We start from the raw sequence: 18,361 nt of genomic DNA on the forward strand, positions 1-18,361 counted from the left end.
AAAAAACACAAATCTCAAAATTCAGGTGTTTTTGTGCCGGCGCCTCATGCCGCTGCCCATGCCTAAATCCGCCACTGGTACAGCAGATAACTTTGCTGCTTCTCAGCTTCAAGGTCCCCAGTTTGAGCCATGTGTACCATCACTGTGGCACAACAGTGGCCTTTACCCTACCATTAAACCTGTATTATAAATCAGCTCAGCTATATGTAAAGGACAGCATTAAACTCTTCTGTAGCCTTCCACCACTTTTTCTTTGGTTCAGTGAGTGTGTGTTCTGAAACGCAGCTTTGTTTTGTGCAGCCGTACGTGTGCGTGCCAGGGAAAGGACAATGAGACCTGTGGTGCTTCATTCTCTTTCGGGTGTTCTTGGAGCATGTACTTTAATGGGTGTAAATATGCTCGCAGCAAGACCCCCCGCAAATTCAGACTGCAGGGAGAACACCCCAAGGAGGTGAGTGACTGTATCTGAATTAGAAAGTTTTCCTTTACATTACATACGGTTATGAGTGTTATTACTATGATCGTGTGACGATGCTCATAAAGGATTGAAGTGAATTACGAGTTGCAGAGCATGCATTTCAATGCAAATTGATTGTAAACACAAACAGCTACCATTACACAGCCAACCAGAGATGCATTTCGTGTTTTGTATCTTACTAAATAATAAACAATACTGAAATGTTTGTCATATTATGAATATCTTGCTTATTTAAGATATTTCATGCTAACAAGGCTGTACTGTATCTCAACTGCCCAGAAAACAGTACATCTGGAAACAAACGTGTTCTGGCATTTTCACTCCACAGGAGGAACTTCTCAGGGACAACTTCCAGGATTTGGCTACTAAAGTGGCACCTGTATATAAGAAGCTGGCCCCTCAGGCATACCAAAACCAGGTAAGAGCTGCTATACTCTCAGAAATAATCATCCAAGGATAAGCCCCCCCCTGTTTTTCCGAACTTAACAGGTCATACTCTGGGTTCTGTTGTCCTGAGCACAAGGTGGCTATGGAACTGGCAAAAATGCTGTGCCTAAAGCCTCGGTCACAACCGGCCGTACGTGCTCCTACGGCTGGTCTACGTGCAAAAAACGCAAGAAACGCACGGAGGGCGCGCGTGTGACGTGCTGATTTTCGAGCCGTAGACCGGCCGCAGAGGTTCTTTGTCATGTCAAACAAACTCTACGGGCGCTTACGTTTTTCAGGTTGCAAGACAAACTTACGGCCAACGTGCGTCTTTCTCCACGAACAAAAAAAACGCAGCGATTTGGGAAACACCAAAAATCGCACGGCCAAAAAATCATACGTCCGGTTGTGACCTAGGCTTAAGTAGACTGAACATGCAGGTAGTTCCACATATTACTAACCCCATATCCAGAAAAGTTGGAATATTTTCCAGAATGCAATAAAAAACAAAAGTATGTGATTTGTTAATTCACATGAACCTTTATTTAACCGATAAAAGTACAAAGAAAAGATTTTCAATAGTTTTATTGACCAACTCAGTTGCATTTTGTAAATATAAAGTTAGACTTTGAAAACACACTCAAAAAAAAAGTTGGGACAGAGGCAAAATAAGACTGAAAATTTTATAGGATATTCAAGTAACACCATTTTGGAAGATTCCACAATAAGCAGGTGAATTGCTATCATGACTGGGTATAAAAGGAGCAGCATGAAAGGCACAGTCTTTGCAAGCAAGGATGGGGCGTGGCTCACTGCTTTGTGCAAAAATTCATGAGAGAAATTTTAGTCAATTCAAAAAGAACATTTCTCAACAAAAGATTTTAGGTCTTTCAGAATCTACAGTCCATAATATCGTGAAAAGATTCAGGGAAATCTCAGTGCGTAAAGAGTGAGGTTGGAAACCGCTGCTGAATGTGCGTGACCTGACGAATATAGCCACATGGGCTTGGGAGTTCTTCGGAAAACTGTTGTCACTTGACGCAGTCCGCACCTGCATCCAGAAATGCAACCTGAAACTGGAGGAAGCCATTCATCGATTCTATGCAGAAACGCTGCTGATTTCTCTGGGTCTGAACTCATCTCAGATGGACCAAAAGACAGTAGAAGCATGTGCTGTGGTCAGAGGAGTCCACATTTCAGATTGTTTTCAGGAAAACCAGATGTCAAGTTCTCACGCTCATCCAGTTTGTAATCAGAGGAAGGCACCAGCATCTGTGATGGTAAGGGGGGCATCAGTGCCCATGGAACGGGTGAGTTGCATGTGTGTGAAGGTACCATTGATATACCGGGATGTTAGGGAGACATATTCATGAAGACAACGTCTCTTCCCAGGAAGTCCATGCTTATTTGAGCAGGACAATGCCAGGCCTCATTCTGCTCAGGCTACAACAGCGTGCCTTTGTAGACACAGAGTGCGTGTGCTTGACTGGCCTGCTGCCAGCCCAGATCTGTCTCCTATGGAGAATGTATGGTGCATCATGAAGAGGAGAATCAGACAACAGTGACCATGGACTGTTGAACAGCTGAAGTCTTGTATCAAGCAAAGAATGGACAAAAATTCCAAATGCAAAACTGCAACAATTCGCATCTTCAGATCCCATAGAATTAAAAAGTGTTATTAAAAGGAAAGGTGATGTAACACAATGCTAATAATGCCTCTGTCCCAACTTTTTTTTTGAGTGTGTTTCAGGCATCAAATTCTAACTTCATTTATATTTACAAAATATAATCAAGTTGGTCAGTAAAACGCTTGAAAAGCTTTTCTTTCTACTTTTGTTAGTTAAATAAAGGTTCACATGAAATAACATCACAGATTTTTGTTTTATTGCATTCTGGAAAATATCCAAACTTTTCTGGAAATGGGGTTAGTATGTACTACTCTGAAAAGGATACGACTCCGAAAACCAAACCACCACATCATAGCCAACTCGCTGCTTCGTGCAAGTGATAAAACATGACATTTTAAAAGGAAATTCACTATATGCACACACACACACACACACACACACACACACACACACACTTCTGCATTCACAATTAGCCAGCTGTTTCCCTTCAGATGCGCATATACATGAAGTGTGAGAAATATGTAATTGCATTAACGTTCATGGGCGGCACGGTGGTGTAGTGGTTAGCGCTGTCGCCTCACAGCAAGAAGGTCCGGGTTCGAGCCCCGTGGCCGGCGAGGGCCTTTCTGTGCGGAGTTTGCATGTTCTCCCCGTGTCCGCGTGGGTTTCCTCCGGGTGCTCCGGTTTCCCCCACAGTCCAAAGACATGCAGGTTAGGTTAACTGGTGACTCTAAATTGAGCGTAGGTGTGAATGTGAGTGTGAATGGTTGTCTGTGTCTATGTGTCAGCCCTGTGATGACCTGGCGACTTGTCCAGGGTGTACCCCGCCTTTCGCCCGTAGTCAGCTGGGATAGGCTCCAGCTTGCCTGCGACCCTGTAGAACAGGATAAAGCGGCTACAGATGATGAGATGAGATGAGACATTAACGTTCATTTAAAAAAAAATCACAGTTTCATTAGTTAGGCATTAAACTTGGGACAGGGGAACATGCCCATAAACTAATCTGAGCTTGCTGGACATCTTGTATTAAAAAAAAAAACACATGAACGTCTCTCTGAGCCAGTAAAACCATGAATGCCAAAGCACTGCTTCATAGTCAGCTTCTCAGTTTATTTCCTCAGCTCGAGGATCTCTTCTCCAAGAGACACATTTTCATCGAGAGCTAAGTCGACGACTGTGGGATCCGGAGCCGAAGCATAGTCGTGGTCCTTGAGGATTGTACTAGCCTCCTTGCCTGGTGTATCATACTCTGCCGGTCTCTCTCTCTTTTCCCAAACCCCACCTTAGAAGTGGAACAGAGAAACTGTTCTACTCGAGCAATGCCGGAACTGCTTCTTTCTTTAATGTTCGCTGCCCTTTTTTAAACTGCCGGCTACAAATTCAGGTATGGGGATTAACTGTAAAGTTCTCCCTCTGGATAGCGACAAACCGTTTTCCGCCGGTTTCCACATCAGAGGGAAATGTATGACCACTAAGTACTTACTTGAGGCTTATCACAAAGGCACACAGCAATGCTCAGCTGTAATGTTATCAGTTCATTACAAACTTCTTTTTCTGAGATATAGTCGCCACTTGACAAAAATAGTAGCAACAGCCTGGATAGCAGAATGTTCAATGAAGCACAGAGATGGAAGTTACCGTAGAAACACACTGAACACAGAAGCATAAGGGAGAATAAAGTGTGTGCTAGTCTGTTTTCAAGCAGCTGTGTATGCTATTTTTTCTGCAGTGTGCAACTGAGAAAGCGGCATCAGACTGTCGGCTGGGGCTTAAAGAAGGACGGCCCTTTTCTGGTATCACTGCATGCATGGACTTCTGTGCCCATGCTCACAAAGACCAACATAACCTCCATAACGGCTGCACTGTGGTATGGAGCGTGTGTGTTTTTGTCAGGACTTTTGATGTGTAGTATAAGGAATGAACATGCTCATCTTATCTTATCTGTACAGTTATGTTTCTGTGAGCATTTAACCTCGATTGACCGATGATGCATAAAAGCCAATATACTTTGGTGTTTTTGGTAGCAAATCAAATACATATTAAAAACAAGTCTGGGATTCAGACCAAGGTCCATGTTTGGCTAACAAACTAAAGTGAGACCTTAGTATGAGTCACCATAATCAATATCTCTATAGTTAATTCTGTAGTAAGATTTCAAAGGTTTAAGTACTGGCAAAATGAGGTACAATTATGTATTTTTTTTTCCATACAACATTAAATGGCTAAAACTCGAACTAAGAATTGTTGATGGACTAATTTCTTGTTTTCAGGTTTGCACTCTTACAAAAGAGGACAATCGGGCAGTGGGTGTAATCCCAGATGATGAACAGCTTCATGTGCTTCCGCTTTATAAGATATCTTTGACTGATGAGTTTGGCAGTGAAGAGAACCAGCGCATGAAGATGCAGACCGGTGCAATCCAGGTGCTCAGCAAGTTCCGCCGGGAGGTCCGGAAGCTTCCAGAGCCTGCCAAGTCCTGCCGGCAGCGACGGCTAGAGGCCAAGAAAGCTGCATCTGAGAAAAAGAACAAGAAACAGCAGCTGTCGGAAACACCCGAAAAGATGGTTAAGAAAGAAATTTCCCTGCAAGGCAATAAAGGTGAGACTGTCGCCTATGCAGAAACATAATTGGCTGGATGTTCCACATGCCTGGTTATCCATTCACCAGTGTAAAATGGTAAACAAACATTGTGCTTTATATGTAAAAGTCTATGTACTCACAATCGCATGCCCAGGTTTGAAATTTAGATTCCTGTATTCAGTGTAACAAAATTGCTATCTAGTGTCTCATCATGGTGTAATTTTTTATGCTTATAATTTTTGTCTCCTTTCAGAAATTCCAAAAGAAGAGGTGAAGCCCACCATGAAAAAAGAATTGGTTGACCACTTTCAGGCTTTCAATGGAGTCTTGGATGGCTACTCGCCCCTTGGGAATGCCAAAATGTGTCCTGACCCCTACATTATAAATGGTGCCTACTCTTCCTATCCTGGTCCCTATGCAAGAGGTAGCCTGCCTTCCAACAGCCAGTCTTCTACACACAGCCCCATCAATGGCTTCCATCCAAACCTCCAAGGGATGTCCTACAGTTACTACAACTATGCGCCGAAAGGACTTTTACCCCCAGAAGTCTTGGGTTATGTGGGTCATAATGGGACCTGTCCCAAGGCTGCTGGAGAAGAACAGAAACCCAATATCCAGAGTCTTCAGACCAGGCTGGTACCAAACCATGCTGATCACCACCACCACCAAGGGGTCACTATGGCCAACCACAGCTACCTACACGAGTCTAAGCTTTCTGAGTCCCCAGCACCACCTAAACGTACTCCATCTGCACCTCCAGATCAGATGCACCATGCAACTCCGATCATCAAGCAGGAGCCCATGGAAGTACCTCTATATGACAGAACTGTTGGACACGTCCGAAGTTGCCCCGTCACTCCCAGTGTCACCCCACAACCCGACACCTGGCTGGGGCACACACCTAATGGCAGCTTAGCATCCAAGGGCTGGGATGGAAATCTCAGACCAGGTCAAGTTCATTCACCCTTCACTCCAGAAAAGCAACGGCTCCACCAGCAGCACCATAGCCAAATTCAGCATTCTAAATATGCCCAACAGCAGCAGCAATGGCGCTCCTACCCTGGAACTCCAGTAGCCTCCCCTGATCCCTCTCCAACCCTTAAGACAGGCCCATCTCCAGCTCCTTCCCCTCACCCAGCTACCCCACAACACTGGAGTAGTCCTGCCCCCAGTCCACAGCCCAAGGCTTGGGGTCAACCAGGGTCCTTGGGTTATGGTCATGGGGGACTTAGACAGGGAACCCCTGTTGGGGCTTTCCCAGACAAGATGCTGGCTGAGGCAGCAGAGATCCAAGGATCCACTCCCCTGGGCCTCCAGGAGAGGGCATGGAAATCTGGAGGTGCCTCTGCAGCAGGAAGCAATCCGTCCCCTGCTCCAGAAGGTCGTCTGTTTCCAGATGCACTGCAGAAAGTGAATGGACAGGCATGCTGGGATAGTGAGATAGAAAGTGAACGGGAGCCTGAAGAGGAGGTGTGGTCAGACAGTGAGCACAACTTCCTGGATCCCAATATTGGAGGTGTAGCAGTGGCTCCTGGACATGGTTCCATTCTCATTGAATGTGCCAGACGGGAGCTACATGCCACCACACCCTTGAAAAAACCAGATCGCAGTCACCCTACCCGCATCTCCTTGGTGTTCTACCAGCATAAGAATTTGAATCAGCCCTGTCATGGACTGGCACTGTGGGAAGCCAAAATGAAGCTGCTGGCTGAGAGAGCGAGGCAGAGGCAACAGGAGGCCGCTCTTCTGGGCCTTTCACAGGAAGACATCAAAGCTTACGCAAAGAAACGCAAGTGGGCTGATGGATTAGTGAGTTCCACCTCTGAGCCAACCAAGGACAAGCGGGAAGGGGTTACACGACTGGCCCCCACACAGCACACCACCACCATGGTCACAGTATCACCCTACGCCTTCACTCGGGTCACAGGGCCCTACAGTTGCTTCATGTGACCTCAGTAAAATGGGAGCAGGAAATAGAAGTACAGGATGGAAAAGAAAAATCCCATTCTCCTTATGGCCCTGTATTTCTCTCTACTCTGTATCCCGTCCCAGACCAACGATGGTGGATGAAGAAATACATTTTTTAAATTTTTTATTTTATTTTATTTTTTTTACCTCATGTTTTGGTGGCAGTTTGGGAGTCCCCCAAATGAACATGCTACCTATGGTGCTCTTGTTCTCTCCAAAATGGAAGGGATTCTAGTTTACCCTTCCTAAGTGAATTTAATGATTCTAATATTATTTCTATTATCAATATTATAATTACTATTGTTGCTGTTGATGTTATTGCAGGTATTGTTATTATATTATGAAGATGACTATTTTTATTTTAACTGTATTGTTTTTCCTCAGTGTCATTATTATGATTGTTTTAAGATTTCCCCCCCTCGCTTGATGAGGAACAATCTCGTCTTCGTCGCTCTTGCTTGTTCAATATGAATGTCTGAACGAGTTGAATGAATTTTGCGCTTTTTTTTTTTTTTTTTGCCTTTTAACCATCAACCTGTTCATAAAGCAGCACCTTCACATCACTGCGAGCCAAGTGTCTACAACTTACGCAAGATACTCTGGAGAAGGACAGTGTTTGTCAGTGGGCTAGGTCCATTCTACAGTCACAAAGTGTGCAACCAAAACAAGTGACTGAAGCTGTGGCACCAGTGCTGGCCTTTCTACTCCGTGCCACTCTCATACCGAGTCTTTTCCTGGTCCAATGGTGCTTTTTTTGTCTTAGCTGTCATTTGCCCTCATCATCATGGCAGCCGGCACTGGACCAAGGTGCTCTCTAACAGCAGAAAAGGTCCAGTTAAGCAACCAGCTGACCTGATTAGATGTCATTGCCTGAGGCATCCTCATCAACCAGATGGTGCTGACTCATTTCTTCATGGTGCAGTATCTAGTTCCTATCAGTGAAACAACAGTAGGTCAGTGCTGTCTCTGAGGTGCTACTGCAGTTTGGCCCACCCTAAGAATGACCTAGCGTGGGACCTGTGCTCTGCAGCACGAATTAGCTATTTTAACCTGTAAACTGCTGGAGTTGTAGAACTTTCCTCCAAATGTGAGGTAGTTAGCTGACAGGCTAAAGCTTAAGTGAAAGAGAGACCATTCAAGGAGATTGGTGCTACTCACTAGTCTTTCCATGCCTCTTCGTCTGCTTTTGCCCTGACAGCTGATCTCCCCCTAACACCTGGAATTTAGGTGCTTCTGTTCAACACTTTTTATTTTTTTTTTTTCACGTGTAATTGTGGGGAGAGCTGAAGGGCTGCAGTTGGTTTACAAAAGGCAGTAGGCTTCTTGGTGCTTACAGATCACAGATAGTCTGGTGCTTTTGAAGCTGTCCTCTAGTTCTTTACCTCATGTTGAGACGTTGTACCCGGTCACAACATGCTACTAATACACGGGCTCTAGAGACCGTAGGTCTTTGGCCTACATTCACATACTTATCTACTTTTTTTTTTTTTAATATTATTTATTACATTATAATGACTATGATGATTATTGTTATTGTGCTTGCTGTAATTGTTTTGTTTCATTTTAAGCAAATTGTAAATAGAAGAAAAGATTTTATAAAAGCACTTTTAATCTTGATTTTAAGGAGGAAAAATGATAATGGAATATTGACAACTTGAATCCTAATTTTTTTTTATGGAATTTTATTGGGAGAGATAGAAATGTAAATAATTAAATATTTAGGTAAGATTATTTAACTGGTGAGGAATAAATCATGAATGATTCCTTTAATTTTTAGTTGTCAGCATGTTAAGCCCTCAATCCTAGAAGAAGAAAGCTGGTCCTGGTCAGTACTCTTTCTCTGACACTTATGGGGCCCTGCTGTGTATCCTCTGTACTTAGTATACTGCTGTTCTTTTTAATAAGTACTGTACTTAGACCGATACCTCTGAACAAGCACCTATAGCAGCTTCCTCTTTCGACACATGACCCAGACAGACTTGAGAACAAAACCTACAGCAACACACAATTGGAGGTTTTCACAGGATAATATCATCATCACGCGACATGGTAATTATAACCCTGTACACCCTTGGTCTCTCTCTCTCTCTCTCTCTCTCTCTCTCTCTCTCTCACACACACACATGTGGTTTCAGCTTAAAAAAAACACACAACAAAGATGACTTTCCTGTTTAAAAGCTCAAGAGAAAGGCTGTGCATGATGTGTCTTGCACTGTAACAGATTTTCAGTAGGACGTGATTTTACACCTTAGCAAGTTTCATAAATGTAATTTCTTCTTAAGGTGTGAAACTCTTTTTAGATAATTGTGTTTCAGGTTTGTGTTTTCTTGAAGCCACTTGATTTCATATTTGACAGAAGGTAAATTTTTAACCATGGTGCTACCTGTAGAGGTCACTGTAGAAATGCAGAACATAGCAAAAGCTATGTTGTTTTCAAAGTCTTTATATGAGCCATTGTCTTGGTTTTAAGTGTATAGGAAATGTCTATGGTGCTGACTGCTTTTTCAAAATGTCCTTACTTAATCATGTCGAAAGATGCTAATGCTCATGATTTCAAAAGCACTCAGATATTTTGTCAGCGCTCTCTCTCTCTCTTTCTCTCTCAACCCTAATCCCAAACAACAGAACATGGTACTTGAAACAGATATTTAGAATCAAATGATACTATACAGGTATAAATATTAAACTTGTATGCTATGGAGATGAACAGACTGTTAACCTTTTTTCCATTCTTTTGATTATACCCAGGCGTTCTTTACTTACTCTCACACACAAACACACTCGAGCTCAAATGCATTTTGTCCCCATCTCTCAGCACTCAGCATCAAAATCAGCATCGTGATCATACCGTTTTGCTTATTAAATAATGGCAAAAAATAACAACAAAACAAACAAACAAAACCCCACAAATAACTGGCAGCTACATTCCTATTAGTTAAAGATTGTTATTGGTTCTATTGTTTCATGTCAAGTATGCAGTATGTTTTTAAAAAAAAAAAAGTTTTTCTTTTGTTTGGTCTCTCCCTGTAGCTGTTTGGTGTATTATGTGAATACATAGTGTATGTGGTAAAACCCACAATACTGTTTTATGTTCTTTAAAATAAAAAAGAAAAGAAAGAAATAAAAATACCTTTGCCTTCTTGTATTGGTTTATAATCCCATCGTGTTTTCACGCTTACAAATTTGTAACGAAAAAAAAAGACACCACTATCATGCTAGCTAGCTGTTGCTAATGCTAACACTTACTGGTTCCACCTCTGACAGCTGCAGGAACGCTTGGAGTATGTCCTGCGCAAAACGCCTAGTGACCTAGTGGTTACTCTCAGCCTGTTTATATTTTATAGCATCTGTTAAACTGTGTGCATTTGCTCATAGCAGAAATGATATTTTACACTTCAACTCTTCAAAACCCAGTTATACCATCTGAACGCCTTCCTAAAGTCAACACTAAACCATATGTTGAGGGTTAATTTACAGAATTTCAGGTGCATCATAACTACTAGGTGTGATTATAATTAGTCAATCGTAATGGAGCACAACATGACTTTCACCATCATGCAATCAGTAATACAGTCCGACAAACATCGGTGATCAAGCTGCAGGTAAGGAAATGCAAACTCGATCAGCATTTGGACAATAAAATGTAGTTTTACATTAAAATTCTATTGGGGTATTACTTCACCAATGATCTCAATTTGATCCACTACGTTTTGAGCAATCTAAGGAGTGAGTTCATTTCATTGGACTATATATGTGTTCAAAATATTTTTTTGAACCAGGCTGCCCAGTGGGCAACCTGAAGCAAAAAGTTAGGTTGCCCCACTTTTAAGTCCCTGATTTCTGCAAATTAAGTACTTAACCTCTTAAAAATGCATAGAAGCAGTAAACACAAAAGCCATATAACAGTATATTGACTTTTCATTGTATACCATTCCAATATTCTCCGTATACCATTCAGTTTAGGAAACACATAGGAAAGTGTAAAGTTTCTCATCTCATTCATCTCATTATCTGTAGCCGCTTTATCCTGTTCTACAGGGTCGCGGGCGAGCTGGATCCTATCCCAGCTGACTACGGGCGAAAGGCGGGGTACACCCTGGACAAGTCGCCAGGTCATCACAGGGCTGCACATAGACACAGACAACCATTCACACTCACATTCACACCTACGCTCAATTTAGTCACCAGTTAACCTAACCTGCATGTCTTTGGACTGTGGGGGAAACCGGAGCACCCGGAGGAAACCCACGCGGACACGGGGAGAACATGCAAACTCCGCACAGAAAGGTCCTCGCCGGCCCCGGGGCTCGAACCCAGGACCTTCTCGCTGTGAGGCGACAGCGCTAACCACTACACCACCGTGCCGCCCCGTGTAAAGTTTCTGTCAATGTTTATCATGCTTGTATGATGAAAAACTTGCAAAGATATTTATCTAAATACATGACCTACTCATTCTAAACCTGCCGAGCTTCACCGGCGAAGCTCTCAACCCCAGAGGGTTAAAAATCAGAACAATGGCCACGCTCTCAAAGCAATCTGCCAACATTGTTTTCATTGTAGTACAATGGAAATACAAGTGTTTTGGAATTACCCCAGCACGACAAAGATTTACAATGAAATTTGAAGATAATAACTGAGAGTTACAAACCTGACGGGGCAGTGATGAGATCCTCTTTTTTTCTGCCGCCGCTTTGTGCGTCGCCGAGCCCTCATGTACAGTGATACTTGTTATCTTCATCGTTTTACAACCACTGACTAATGCAATTCTGCCTCCTGACTTGTCGAATTCTATGCACCAGTCACGAAGCATCTTTTCGGTCTCTTCTCCTGTGTCGTGACTAGGGTGCATCAGTTGCCCCCTAAAAATGAAAAGTTCCTCCGATCATGATGCATTTTTGTTTTTATGTTCCTTTTGGTAAGAAAACACACTGGGTGAAATATTTTGACAAAATTCAAAAGTTTAATGGTGGCACCAGGAGCTCAAAGTTATGGAAAAAGCTGCTATTTTATGACAAAATTTCGATCACGTTTCATGAAACATTATGGCACCTTATAGAGTATACCAAATATCTTAGATACACATGTTTAGTACATATTCTAAATATATTATCAAGCACAGTTTGAGTTTTAGCTGTTCATTGAATCATTGTTCAACTACTTTTAAACAATACAAATGTATTATGAATCACATTAATGCTTCTCAATCCCTTGCAAAGGTTCTTAACATGATCTCTGGCTCACAAGAAATCAATAAATGGAGTCCAACATTGTGATTCAAACCTTACGCGAAAACATAAAATAAGCGTTTTTTGGCAAAAAATGAACCTCATGGTGCCACCATTAGACTTTTGAATATGGTCAAAAAATTTTACAGGACGTCTTTATTGGTGAAAAGGAACACCCAGACAAAAATGCATCAGATTTTATGAAAGTGAGGGCAACTGATGCACCCTAGTCGTGACATAGCCATGGGCGTCCTGCTTGCCATGACTCTTGAAAGCCGTATCTATGGGCATGTTTTGAAGGCTTCCCTGCCATCGTCTGCTCACTAGCCGTTTCCTCTTGCTGTACTTCCGTTTCGGTCCAGGACGTTCCTTGTCCTTGCTCTTCTGGACTTTCACTTGTCGCATCAGTCTCACTGTCGTCTCCTCGACTAGCTGACTTGGAAAATACTTGAACAAAGTGCTTTGACTCACCATGTTCACAAAACTCCGAGAAAGTTCCAGAAAACTTGAAACGTCATGATGTCATAACGAGGCTCAGGGTTCGTAAATTTTCTCTGTCAATCAATGTCCGGGAGTGATTCGCTGCCTGTACCGCAAGCGTCTTTGCCACAAAATTAGGTAGCGTGCTGCATATATATATATATATATATATATATATATATATATATATATATATATAATGGTTTATCTTCTGAATACCTTTATATTTAGTGTGAATGTACAGTGGTGCTTGAAAGTTTGTGAACCCTTTAGAATTTTTTATTTCTGCATAAATATGACCTAAAACATCATCAGATTTTCACACAAGTCCTAAAAGTAGATAAAGAGAACCCAGTTAAACAAATGAGACAAAAATATTATACTTGGTCATTTATTTATTGAGGAAAATGATCCAATATTACATATCTGTGAGTGGCAAAAGTATGTGAACCTCTAGGATTAGCAGTTAATTTGAAGGTGAAATTAGAGTCAGGTGTTTTCAATCAATGGGATGACAATCAGGTGTGAGTGGGCACCCTGTTTTATTTAAAGAACAGGGATCTATCAAAGTCTGATCTTCACAACACATGTTTGTGGAAGTGTATCATGGCACGAACAAAGGAGATTTCTGAGGACCTCAGAAAAATTATTATTGATGCTCATCAGGCTGGAAAAGGTTACAAAACCATCTCTAAAGAGTTTGGACTTCATCAATCCACAGTCAGACAGATTGTGTACAAATGGAGGAAATTCAAGACCATTGTTACCCTCCCCAGGAGTGGTCAACCAACAAAGATCACTCCAAGAGCAAGGCGTGTAATAGTCAGTGAGGTCACAAAGGACCCCAGGGTAACTTCTAAGCAACTGAAGGCCTCTCTCACATTGGCTAATGTTAATGTTCATGAGTCCACCATCAGGAGAACACTGAACAACAATGGTGTGCATGGCAGGGTTGCAAGGAGAAAGCCACTGCTCTCCAAAAAGAACATTGCTGCTCGTCTGCAGTTTGCTAAAGATCACGTGGACAAGCCAGAAGGCTATTGGAAAAATGTTTTGTGGACAGATGAGACCAAAATAGAACTATTTGGTTTAAATGAGAAGCATTATGTTTGGAGAAAGGAAAACACTGTATACCAGCATAAGAACCTTATCCCATCTGTGAAACATGGTGGTGGTAGTGTCATGGTTTGGGCCTGTTTTGCTGCATCTGGGCCAGGATGGCTTGCCATCATTGATGGAACAATGAATTCTGAATGATACCAGCGAATTCTAAAGGAAAATGTCAGGACATCTGTCCATGAACTGAATCTCAAGAGAAGGTGGGTCATGCAGCAAGACAACGACCCTAAGCACACAAGTCGTTCTACCAAAGAATGGTTAAAGAAGAATAAAGTTAATGTTTTGGAATGGCCAAGTCAACGTCCTGACCTTAATCCAATGGAAATGTTGTGGAAGGACCTGAAGCGAGCAGTTCATGTGAGGAAACCCACCAACATCCCAGAGTTGAAGCTGTTCTGTACGGAGGAACGGGCTAAAATTCCTCCAAGCCGGTGTGCAGGACTGATCAACAGTTACCGCAAACGTTTAGTTGCAGTTATTGCTGCACAAGGGGGTCACACCAGATACTGAAAGCAAAAGTTCACATACTTTTGCCACTCACAGATATGTAATATTGGATCATTTTCCTCAATAAATAAATGACCAAGTATAATATTTTTGTCTCATTTGTTTAACTGGGTTCTCTTTATCTACTTTTAGGACTTGTGTGAAAATCTGATGATGTTTTAGGTCATATTTATGCAGAAATATAGAAAATTCTAAAGGGTTCACAAACTTTCAAGCACCACTGTAGACTTCTGTACTTCCAACAGAAACACTGATTAGTTTTGTTTTTGGTGGATAGTGAGAGCTTAACTGGTTCAAAAAAGGATCCAAAGGAAATTCGACTTCTGGCCCCGACAACAAACAAATGGTCAAAAAATAGCCAAAAATGTTGCACACACTAATATTTTTTTGGACCATCTTCAGCTTTGATTACAACACACATTCACCATGGCATTATTTCAACAACCTTATGCAATGTCACAGCATTTATTTCCATCCAGATTTGCAGTAAGTTTTTGCCGAGATCTTATCTTGATGACAGGAGAGTTGAACCATCGATGGGATTAAGGTCAGGACCCTGTGGTGGTTAATTCATTTGTGAAAATGATTCCTCATGCTCCCTGAACCACTCTTTTACTATCTGAGCCCTAATTTTATTCCCATGCCATCAGAGAAGAAAATAATTAATTAATGGATAACCTGGTTATTCAGTACTTTCAGGTCGTCAGCTAACTTCATTTTATTGCCCCATAATGTTACTGATCCTCGACCTGAATAACCGAATCAACCCCAGATCACAACACTGCCTTGTACAGTGGCCACTATGCATGATGGGCAGTGCTGTAGTCAAGTCACTAAACCACGAGTCCAAGTCCAGTCTTGAGTTCCCAGTACTCAAGTCCAAGCTTGTTCGTCGCTCAGCAAGCCCCACTATCAACAGGGCAAATAACATAAGAGAGGGTTCATCAGTCAGCAAGCAAGCCTTGCTATCAACAGAGCAATGAACATAGTGTGTCACTTCCTTCTCTGGGTGGAGTCTTACCAAATGACGATTGAAGTTCGAGGTTGTCCCCGTCGTCTCCTCGATAGTTCTTCTACATATGGAACACATAGCAGTGCATTTTTTCCCACTGCACGAGAAGTCTGTATAAGCAAAGCAGACAATCCTAGCGGCGTCTCTCCAGGCATTTTAGCACCATTAACGTTAGTTTGTTCCTGAACATGACGCATGAACAGGTGCATGTGCATTCTCTTCCACGAAATTAGTATAAAAATTAAAGTAGATATAAAATATCTTATGCCAAATTATTATGGTATGTTACAAAAAATAAAGAAAAAATCCACATCCTTGTCTCCAATTTATGAGTCCGAATGCAGTTCATGTACGAGTCCGAGTCATCAGCGCTCAAATACAAGTCAAGTCACGAGTCCTTAAAATTAGGGCACGAGTCGGACTCGAGTACTACAAGCCTGATGATGGGGCATCACTTCATGAGCTTCCCTTCTTACCCTGACACGCCCATAGCTTTGGAACAGGGTCAATCTGGACTCATCAGACCACATGACCTTTTTCCGTTGTTCCAAAGTCCAATCTTTATGTTCCCTAAAAAAGTGAAGCCTTTTCTCCTGATTCGTCTCACTAATGCGTGGTTTTGTTATGGACACACAGTTGTTTGGTCCCAGTCCTGTGAGTTCTTTTTGAGTTCATTTTGTGGGTGAGGAAATGTTCTTACTTTCATTATTAAACAGTTCTGAGTTCTCATCTCATCTCATTATCTCTAGCCGCTTTATCCTGTTCTACAGGGTCGCAGGCGAGCTGGAGCCTATCCCAGCTGACTACGGGCGAAAGGCGGGGTACACCCTGGACAAGTCGCCAGGTCATCACAGGGCTGACACATAGACACAGACAACCATTCACACTCACATTCACACCTACGCTCAATTTAGAGTCACCAGTTAACCTAACCTGCATGTCTTTGGACTGTGGGGGAAACCGGAGCACCCGGAGGAAACCCACGCGGACACGGGGAGAACATGCAAACTCCGCACAGAAAGGCCCTCGCCGGCCACGGGGCTCGAACCCAGGACCTTCTTGCTGTGAGGCGACAGCGCTAACCACTACACCACCGTGCCGCCCAGTTCTGAGTTCTACTGTCAATTTTTTTTTTAATGATTCAACTTCAATTTTATTTTTAATTGTTTTAAATTTCACCTTTATTTAACCAGGAAAGTCCCACTGAGATTAAGGGTGTATTCAGACCAGGATAGTTCGATAGTTCACTTGCTTTGGTCTGAACCAAATGTTTTTTTTATTTTTTCATTTTGGTGCGATTCGTTTTCACACTGTACATTTTAGTAAGCGGACCAAAATCTGTCAACAAAGCTACGCGCCCTGAGGTCGTTCAGCTATTGGTCAGAGACGACACGCGCACAAAGCGTTAAGTTCAAAAGTAGTCATGGAGGCTTTCCGTGCTGTTATTCTTTTTAATGTCATCAAAGCTATATGTTTTTTCCAGTTTTTACTGTTTTCACAATTGTGCGATTACTATGCTGTTGTACAAGTAATTTATCAACGACGACGACGACAAAGGGCAAGGCGGCTACGGAGGATAGCGCTGATGAGCGCACATCATGTTGTGACAGTTCTGGCTCTTCACGCAATAGATGAATTTCTTTTTTGCGTCGCTAGTACCGCCACTTTTTGAAAGAATGTCCCTGATTTTAATGTAGGTCTGACGGAGTTTCTTCACTTTTAGCCGACATTGTTCTGGGGAGCGCGTGAACCCCTTCTCCTTCATTTTCTCACTGAATACAGCAAACACGTCGGCATTTTTGTGTGTTCTCTCCAAAAGCTCAGATAATGTGGACATCTGCCCATATATCCACAAGGGTACGCGTTTCTTCCTCGGCCCACGTTTGCCCCCTACTCATTTTTTGTACTCTGTAGTCTAGCCTACCACTGGTCTGAATGACTGAACGACTGTTGTAAGGTTCCCTTGACAACCGAAACAGTGTTTGCACTTTGCGGTGGAGTGTCAAGACTCTGTTTCCCATAATGCTCGACAAACGACGGAAGCTCCCGAGGTACAAAAAAGCAAAACTGTCGGATTAGGTCCGGTCTGCTTTCACACCTCTAAAAGATCTGCACCAGGGTTCCTTTGGTCCGGACCGAGTCCGACCTTGCAGCTCGGTCTCGGTCCGCTTGTTTGGTCCGGACCAGAGTTCGGTGGTTTGTATTCAGACCAACCCAAAAGGTCCAGACCAAGGGAAATTTGGTTCGTTTGGTTGTTTGGTCCGGACCAAACAACGTAGGTGTGAATATGCCATAAGAATCTCTTTTTCAAGGGAGACCTGGCCGAGACAGACAGCAGCACAAATAAAGCATAGTTACAAACAAACAATGTAGAAAACAAAATTAAAAGAACTAAACAATGTCTTAAGATTTCGGCTTTATAACCAGGTGAGCTAAAAAACAGTGACATTTTAGCCAATCAGTCTCCAGCTTTTTCATTCTGGATTTAAAAGCATTTAGTGAGATTAAGTCACTAAGTTTCAAGTTCTGGCACAGAATATGCAAAAGTCCTTTTTCCAATTTCTGTGTAAGCATTTGAAACTACTATTTGAAGATACTAGAGCACCATGTTCATGTTTCGCTGTATGAGTTTTTAAATAAGCATGGTCTAATTTTCAAGAAACAATCAGGCTTTAGACCATATCATTCTTGTGAGACTGCACTTATATTGCTTGTAGACGACCTGCTCACTAACATGGACAACAGAATGATAACTGGCCTCACCCTAATCGACTATCGAAAAGCTTTCGATCTTGTGGACCATGATGTGTTACTGAAAAAGCTTGAGGTTTATCAACTGTCCGAAACAGCAATTCTCTGGTTCAAATCATATCTTGAGAATCAGACGCAAAAAGTCTCGATCGGATGTGAGTTATCAAGCTCCCTTCCAGTGACCTCT

General features: G+C 42.4%; 1 protein-coding gene across 5 annotated transcripts in view; it reads left to right on the forward strand.

Annotated features, from left to right (window-relative positions):
- tet3 (tet methylcytosine dioxygenase 3) overlaps nt 1-7,604 on the forward strand; it is an 83,267-nt gene extending 75,663 nt beyond the window's left edge. For all 5 annotated transcript variants that reach the window (XM_060907508.1, XM_060907511.1, XM_060907512.1 and 2 more), the window contains 5 exons: nt 301-451; nt 807-896; nt 4,262-4,399; nt 4,803-5,130; nt 5,366-7,604. In XM_060907508.1, the coding sequence (XP_060763491.1) occupies nt 301-451; nt 807-896; nt 4,262-4,399; nt 4,803-5,130; nt 5,366-7,062 (2,404 nt within the window). In that variant the 3' untranslated portion in view covers nt 7,063-7,604. The remainder of the gene's footprint in view (nt 1-300; nt 452-806; nt 897-4,261; nt 4,400-4,802; nt 5,131-5,365) is intronic.
- Nucleotides 7,605-18,361: the final 10,757 nt, after the last annotated feature.

Source organism: Neoarius graeffei, chromosome 24 (assembly GCF_027579695.1).
Source record: "Neoarius graeffei isolate fNeoGra1 chromosome 24, fNeoGra1.pri, whole genome shotgun sequence".
Classification (NCBI taxonomy): Eukaryota; Metazoa; Chordata; class Actinopteri; order Siluriformes; family Ariidae; genus Neoarius; species Neoarius graeffei.